The sequence below is a fragment of the Lolium perenne genome, chromosome 5, assembly GCF_019359855.2.
Source record: "Lolium perenne isolate Kyuss_39 chromosome 5, Kyuss_2.0, whole genome shotgun sequence".
Lineage (NCBI taxonomy): Eukaryota > Viridiplantae > Streptophyta > Magnoliopsida > Poales > Poaceae > Lolium > Lolium perenne.
In genome coordinates this window covers 65,361,903-65,370,354 of record NC_067248.2, presented here as the reverse complement: position 1 = coordinate 65,370,354, position 8,452 = coordinate 65,361,903, and the positions used below count along the sequence as shown (strand labels likewise).

General features: G+C 47.7%; 2 protein-coding genes across 2 annotated transcripts; both read right to left on the bottom strand.

The window, feature by feature from the left end:
• Positions 1–252: 252 nt before the first annotated feature.
• LOC127299369 (uncharacterized) lies at positions 253–2,364 on the bottom strand. The gene is made up of 4 exons (XM_051329324.2): positions 2,035–2,364; positions 1,546–1,592; positions 1,287–1,431; positions 253–712 (listed from the first exon to the last, which is right to left on the bottom strand). Exons 2-4 carry the CDS (start codon positions 1,581–1,583, stop codon positions 446–448), a joined length of 450 nt encoding a protein of 149 aa, XP_051185284.1. The 5' UTR covers positions 1,584–1,592; positions 2,035–2,364; the 3' UTR covers positions 253–445.
• Positions 2,365–7,131: 4,767 nt separating this feature from the next.
• On the bottom strand, positions 7,132–8,199 carry LOC127299368 (fatty acid elongase 3-like). Its single transcript, XM_051329323.2, has one exon. The coding sequence runs from the start codon at positions 8,117–8,119 to the stop codon at positions 7,280–7,282; it is 840 nt and encodes a 279-aa protein (XP_051185283.1). The 5' UTR covers positions 8,120–8,199; the 3' UTR covers positions 7,132–7,279.
• Between the last annotated feature and the right edge of the window lie 253 nt (positions 8,200–8,452).

Sequence of the window (8,452 nt, the reverse complement as noted above, 5' to 3'; positions counted from 1 at the left end):
GGCAGCTGGATTGAGGTGACAGAAAAGCTTCAAGGAATAACAGGGAGAGTAAAATTCTACTAGTTGCTCCCTACGAGTTAAGAGTGTTTACTCCATCGACTTTTGACACCGGCAGTCGATTTTGGCTCAATTTATATTCAGCCTATCTATGCTTTCTAGGGCTTTCTTGATTCTTCCAGAAATTCCCTTGCCAGAGAATAATAACGTTTTCTTTCCACAACAGTACAAAAATTGGTCTAGGACCGCCCCATGTGACAAACATGGTGATGATTACACATTGTAGAATACTTAACAAATACACATATGATCGAGTATTTATTTATGCATGAATTTGATCGAACAAATCAAGGCTACAAATGTTGGGAGAGCTAGCAGCACCTAATCTCTGAGAGGAATTTTCAATTTCTTTTTCATTGAAGATTCGTGGTGCAGCAGCAGAAAAACTTCACTGAACATCAAAGCCCTTCTCTTCGAGTTCCTGCACAACCTCGTTCCTCATCCGGAACCAGAGCTTCTGCGCTTCCTGCTCGAACTTCTTCGATTGAAGCTGCTTCTGCATGTTATCGGAGTCCATGTTCGTGTCAGCGAAACCTTTGGGTCCGATCGTGGTGCCCAGGGCACCGCCGCTCTTTATGAATTCCTCCACCGCCGCCTCGTCTCCAGGGTACGGGAACTCCCGGCGCTCGTATAGATGCGCCATTTCTTTCTCTTCCTGGAAAATGTTTTGGAAAATTGGTTTAGAAGAAACAATATAAACTGGACAGTCAGGTGAAAGGATAAGCCACACTGCGGCGCCTACTTTGGGGCAACTCATCTTTTGCCTGTAACTATTCCTGAACTTTGTATTCCCTCTTAAGCTCAATGAAATTATGCGCAGATATACTGTGGCTTATCGAAAAAAGGTGAAAGGATAAGAATTGGTGGAAAAACCACATGAGGCTAGTCTAGAGAATATTGTACTCCGTAGAAGAGAATCACACCTCTTTGAGTGATCACTAGGGATAATCATATTTCCCCACAAGATGGTTTAGTTTTCATACAAGTTCTTTTTCATTCTAGTCTCATGTTCAAGTGTTGGAGTTGGCATATGAGAAGTGCTTATCAACTAATATACTGGAGTACTGCAATGTATTGACATTGTCTATTGGCAGATCTGAATCATAGGTAGTTCAAAATATTGAACATACAGCAGAATGAAAATCTCGAAGTTAAAACAGAATGTCACAGCAATTCATTTTCCACCTCTTCTGCAAAATAAACTAATGGTCACAACCGGCCATACGTACCTTGGGGCGTGGCTTGAGCGTCCACCAGCCAAGCGGCGACGTCTCGTTCCAGACCCAGGCGGCGCCAAAAAGCGCATATGTGCAGAGCATGCCCTTGCCCATCTGCTTGAAGAAGTACTCGTCCCCCTTCTCGAACCCCATCCTCCTGAACCCCCCACAACAACAAGGACAGAGATGGCATCAAGTATCAATCTATGCACAAGCCGAGGAACTGTGGAGCCGGTGAGCCGGCTATGTGAGGCTCGTCGTACTCGCTCACCTGAGAAGCCGACGGGCTTGAGGGAAGTTGCGCAGCATCGCTTTCACCTGCATGAAAGCAAATTAAGTGAAAGGGGGTTTCGATGCGGCGTTTCATCGAACAGGTAGGGCATCTTGGAACATCAAAGGAAGGAACGGAGATCACTAAATATTTTACTTTTGTTAGTACATTTGAAGACTAAGTATCATCATATCAATCACTCTCCAAACAGAAATTTTCCTGGAGTAATACGTCCTGTGTAATGACCGCCATAAAGTTGTAAAACATTCATCACGAACAAGACATGCCCTCACAGTCACAGGACATAAGCAATAAGCATGCTTCGCTTCAACATGACCGCCACACCCACAAAGCATAGCAGCGCAATCAGTATTCAGTGATCTATGTAGTAGCATAACTGCAAGCAGGTTGCGTGCATGGAACAGACACAGATCTAGAAAAAAAATGTTTCTCGGTCACTCGGTGGTCGATTTAGGGTAATGGAATTACCTGTAAGCGTTGCTAGGCTGGGACAGGAGCGGGGAGCGCCGGTGTCGATCGAGCGTTGGGAAGCCGGGGAGATCGAGGGGATCAAACTTCAGAGGAGGAGGCGAGGACGCCAGACGCCTAGGGCCGTCGTATGGCGGGAAGGCGAGGGCGTGACGGGCTGACGGCAGGGCGGTGAGCGCTACGCCGCCGCCGCCGTGCGTGCGCGGCGCCGAGACGGAGTCAGGAGAGCCGCTCGGCTCTGGATATAGGTGGGCTGGGCAGCTTGGAAAACAGACTATCAATGGTGTCTCGGCCCAGGAAGACGACGACCCATTTCCTAAAAAAAGAAGAGGAACACGTAAGGTAGGAAAGCGCCATCGGTTGGAGAAAACGGCTATTTTATTTGTATGTGACTATTTAAGAGGTTGGTGTTTGCGACATTCTTTAACTACAAAATGGATGAAAAGAAAAACTCAGACCTCCATAATTTTGCTTTACCTTTGAATCATTCTTGTGCAACCAATTTGCCACTTGCTCGCGGTCGCAAGGCCCGAAGAGCTTACTAGGTCTGGCGTCACCTAGTGGGTGAAAGGTAACGACTAACAGAAAGGCACATGACTACTACCTCCGGGCGAGTTTAAACGACACGGAGTGTAGCATGATCCAACATGAACCCATGCAGCTGCTGCGTCGGTTAATAAAGTTCGGAGGGAGTACATGCGTACACAGAACCAATGTCCTACCCTTGTTGTGCAAACCGGTGCATCCTACAAGCAGTTAAAAATGTCACTATCTTGTAGTTAAAAATGTCACTATCTTGTACGTCACCACGCGTCCATCCGCGCGCTCCTCCGTCCGGAGGAAACAGCGGCGCGGGATCTCTGCCCTCGCCGGAGTAGCGGCTGCTCCGATGGCCCCCGTAGGGATAGGCAGTGACCCGGCGGGGTTAGGTGAGATTTTATTCTCCGGATCTTGCAATTTCTTTCTCAGAAATTGGGGAACAATAATTAGGGTTCCAGTTCATTGCATAATATTGGGCAATTCGGCATCTGACTAACCAGAAACATTATGGCTAATCATGACTGATCTCTAACTCATATAACAGGGAGAAAATCTGAGAGGTAAACATTAAGAACATGATCAAGATCAAAAATAGGGTTCTACTGCTAGCAGTACTAGGCCTCTGATACCATTGTTAGTACTAAAACATTAGGGGTGACACTAGATCGTGATAAGCAGCATATAGAACACCTAATTAACATAAGACAAAGAGTAGATAGATGAGTTGCATTACTGGGCACTGACGATCCCATCGACGCCTGCATGAGGCAGGCTTGGTGCAGCGGTGTTGATGATGATCCGGTGGTCGCTGATGATCTGGGGATCCTCCTGACCCCCTCCGGGCGCGCCACCTGCACTGCCCTGGTACAACACGGCGAGGTTCCAACCTTCCCGTTGCTTCTGGCCACTCTAGATCGGTAGAGTTTTGGGAAGTGGGGGAAGCAGATCTTTTTATCGTCAATCAGGTGTCGATCTCTGCCAGACTCCCCCCCCCCTTTATATGGCACAGCGCAACAGGGGACCAAAACCATCGAGTTGGTTTTGGCACCCCCGATCAGAGTGCGTTTGTTACACACGAGAACGAGTCACGTACGGATCAAGTCCTGGATGTTGGTCATGTGGGCCCATCCTTTTAACGTTATGTTTTGACCTTTTCTCTGTTAACTGAAAAAGACTGTCGAACCTGACAGATCAACCAACAATTTACCCTTAGTCATAGAAATCTGTTGGACTAGATATAGAGTTACCTAGCAGCTGCAGGTTAGTGGTAAGCCGAATTCGAATATGAAATTTTGTGTCAAAAAATATGTGGTATCTAGTTGCTAAGCTAATATTAGATCTCTTCCTCTCAAAAAAAAAAAATAGATCTCTTAATCTCGGTAGACTGTTACTCCCACGAGTGTGGGCGCCTTTGATATATTTTCGCACGTAAACAACCATGTGTCTTGTATTTGAAAAAAAAATATACTCGACATATGACAAGACAAGGTAGCTAGCAAATCTTGCACCTATAGATGATGTTACAATTTACGAATAAACGTGGGATATGGAGTATTGTGCTATTTAATTTAAAACTAACAACAATGGGATATTACTAGAGTATATGAAATTAGCGATGATGTGTGGAAGATATTAGAGCACAGCCAGGAGGATGGGGTCATTATTCTCTATTTACTTTTGGATGGTGTCATTGTCGATCGTCGTGTTCCACGAGCCAGTCGCATGTGCTTGCGACATTGACGTATTTCGGGTGGAGACGTACTGTTTCTTTTTCGAGTGGAGACGAACTGTACTGCAGGATGAAATTGATTTTGGTAGCTCCTCCCTCATGCATGTGCCAAATTAGTTAGTAAAAAATGATGATTAGTCCGTAGCAAATCAAATATGCCGAGTTTTGTTTTTTAGTTACCGGAAAATCTGACAACTCGATAGTTTGATTCTTTGGCTATACCATCTCCATCCACACTAGCTAGCATCCCCCATCGATCGATCTTTCCGATTCTCCAACCATTCCAACAGTGATGAATCGACTTCGTTTTCTCTAGTTAAGTTGATTACGACGGAACGGATGGTGCACGTTTAACCCGGCCACCACTTCTGCAACGGAAAAGGAGGTTGATGTGATAGCTCATGTTCACCCCCTACGTTTCTCCCGGCATGTAGCACTCCTACTCAATTGTCACCAACGTTAATTGTCTCCCTCACAAACGTCGACTCGCTGATAATCTTTTCTCCTCCGCGCGCTGCTATACTACCCGTCATGCATCTCGTGCGGTGCTTAACTTCCTCCATCGCTTGATTTTCTTCGCCGCTCTTTGACGACGTGATCGACAACGACATTTTGATTTAGATGGGCACCGACGAAGATGATGGATTTCTAATTAACTGTGTACGTAGTATTGTACAACCAATTATCTCTTCCAACAGAAAATGCACACGCTAGCTCAAGAGCACTAACCAGAAAAGATGCATATATGATTCTCTATATATATCTCTTGGGCATCTGGTGCTAACGAAATTCCATGTATTGTAGTTCCCTTGTCTGTTGCAATCAGATGGACATGCTGCCTATTCTTTTAATCAGTAACGACCTAATTAATCAACGTTCCAGTTTCTCATCTGTCTTAGTCGGCGCTTTTCAGAGGCACTACCTAGTTTCTTTCTCAAAAGACAAATGAATAAAGCAGCATGTTGGTAGCACGGCATACAACAAATCATCTTCTTTATGTATCGGCCGGATTTTCTTTTCTTTCTTATTAGGTACTGTTCTTATGTTTAGCAGCTAAATAGAGTACATTGTATATAGGATGCAGGCATCATCTCACTTTCTCTAGATGTCAGCAACAGATGAGAGGATTGACCTTTCAAGCCGGAATGGAAAAGCAACTGATTCCTTCTCTAGAAAACGAATAGAAAATACACAAGAGTTGCATGCATACATGCATCTAACTTTTCCCTATTATCTAGAACCACAGGCAATTGTCTTATTTCTAGAACTTTTTGTTGGCAGGAGCAGTCTCTGGTCATGAACATGTTGTTTATTGCTGCCAAAACACGGTCAATCAACTAGTAAGTATATTTAAACTGTATGAATACAGTCTGAAAACCAAATCTAAAGCAAGTGGACTTTCTAGGCTGCAAGCAACCCCGAATACAATACAATGGTCAACCCAGGCGACCATTGTAGTTTACGAGGTGGAGGAAGGAGGATTTGGAGCGATACACATAGCCGCATGTTGGCCGAGTTCCTCAGGAAGAAGGCATGTTGTTCAAAAAGAAAGGAAGAAGGAATGAGGAGCGCGTCGTCGGCCATTGACAGGTTGGTAGGTAGGTAGGCACGCGGACATGATCAAATCATATTAACAGGTAGGTTTGAACAGGAAATTGAGACAAGGTGTGTATGCCTCACTATCATTCACCTGCAAAATTAAACATGGTGTCGTTAGGTGATCTAAGTGCTTATTTGTATTTTTTTCCTATTTATTTGGGCTATATCTCTATACTGTTCTTGATGATCATCAATTAATAGATCAGTGAAATTTTTGGAAAACAAATTAAATATGGTGTCGGCAGCTCCCTGTTAGCCACGCGGCTAATTGTGTATGCAGAGAGTTTCAGGTAAGGCAGCTTCAGATTGCAAAGTCGACATGGTAACTGGCTGTCCCGCGCGCCTTAATTTCAGATTGCTCCCACAGCAGTTGTGGACGACAGAGGAACAGGCTGCCGCAGAGCACCACACCATACTCTCAGGTTCTGGTTTTGGCGTTGGTGTTTGAGCTAGCTTCACATGCAGGCAGGCAGCAATGGCGCGGTTTGTCTCCCTGTCTGTCGCCTTCCCCCCTCTCTCTCTTGTTCATCATAATCTGCTGAACAAAAAAATATAGAGATCATGCGTCATGTATGTGAGTGTCCTTGCTCACTGGAGCTTGTTCTATTCAAACAGAAACCGAGGCAGGCGCAGAATCCTCCAAGTCTCATGCTACTTGCCCATCCACGTCCCCATGTCTTGTTGTTTGCTTCTGCGATGCATTTCTACTATACACCAGAAGTGATCTATTTGTTTTAGAACTGACTCGTCTATTTTGTTCTCCTGTGCTCTTGTTGGATTGTATACACCTATTGAACCGGACAAAACATCAGCAAGATACGATACTCCTTGTCAAGATGCATGCTGCCATTCTGAATTTCTGATACATCTTCACATGTGTGCTTGCACGCATCTCTGTCACTGGTGTCACTCTAGTCCTAGCTCTTTCATCAGCTCCACAATACTTGTTGTCTTTTTCTAACCCGCAGACGAACAATACCTATATATCGCGTGTGTGCGGTGAGCCCATGAATGGAATTTGATTCATTTTAACGTCAGGATTTCAGATTGAGCTGCGATTTCAGCTCAGATCAAAGGCAAGAAGCACCAAATTGGTCCTAGCGATCCATGAAGGTGAAGAAGCGAGTCAGTCAGGTTAAAGCAGCAGCAGGGGTTCGATTATAATCAATCGAATCCCATGCATAAGCCAATCGATCTCTATAAAGAAAAATTTGAGACAACTCTATAATTAATTAAGTCTTCCTCCTCATCACATTGGGATACCAAATTAATTAATTTCGGCCTATATATATGTACAAAAAAGATGGATATATTACATGGTTTTTCCTCTCCTCATCGCATTGGGAGTCACCTCGCACCTCGCAGATCGATCGGCGGTCATGTTTCCTTGACGCGGCCGTCGTCGTCGGAGACGCCGCGCCTACCATAGCAATGCAAGAAGACCCAGAGGAGGGCAGCGTTGAGCAGCGTGTTGACCAGCCAGGCCCCGATGCCGCTGCACCCGCCGGCGACGGCCCCTCCGAAGTGCATCCACAGGACGCCGGCGTGGCAGACGACGTTGCACCCGACCAGCGCCACGGGCGCCACCCTGGCGGCGCGCGCGGCCGGCAGCCCGGCGCGGAACCCGAAGGCGACGACGTGCGCGAGCGTGGAGGCGAGGATGGCGAGCACCTGGAAGGACTGGGAGAACTCGAGCCAGAGGAAGGCCATGGCGACGGCGGCGGCGTGCGCGAAGACGCGGGCGGCCGCGCCGCGCCGGCGCCGGAGCACGGCGAAGAGGCCCCGCGCGGCGTGGAGGTAGCGGGAGAGGTAGTAGGCGTAGGACCAGAAGAAGACGCGGCCCGAGGAGCGCGTGCCCGGCGGGAAGCAGAGCAGCCAGCGGAGCGGGGTGGTGCGGCTCCGGCCCCGCCACGACCACCGCGTGTCGCGTATCTCGGCGACGGCAGAGACGAGGGTGCCGGCGAAGACGGCGGCCGAAACGGCGGCCATGAGAAGCGCGTGGGCCGATGGGAGGGCGCCGAGCGGGAGCGGCCGTTTGCGGCGGAGCGCGGCGAGGAGGGCGTCGAGGGTGAGGCAGAGGGCGACGTAGGCGGCGAGGAAGCTGAGGAGGAAGGCCCAGGTGGAGAACCAGAGGCCGCCGGAGGGGCTCCACCGGAAGCCCACGATGGCCGGGTGCTCCGCCAGCCAGTACCTGGCGACGTCGCCGACGGCGGCCATGTGGATGGGAATGGGAGGTTGTTGCGGTGGAACGAACGAAGTGTGTGGAGGATCAAACGAAATGGATTCGGGGAAGGAGACGACAGATATATATAGCGCGCGCGGACGATGGCGCGCGCCTCGGCTTCGGGTCACTCGTCTCAGATTCTCGATCGGTCATGGCTGCTGGTTTCGGTTCTTAATTAATTCTGTTCCATTTTACAAACTGAATTAACACGTCACGGACCCTATATATGATCGTTGATCGATCGTTTCCACTTCGGGTTGCTTACACAATATGTTAGAAATAATTTTACTTTTAGGCCATCTTCAACGGGCCACCGTACTTTGGAT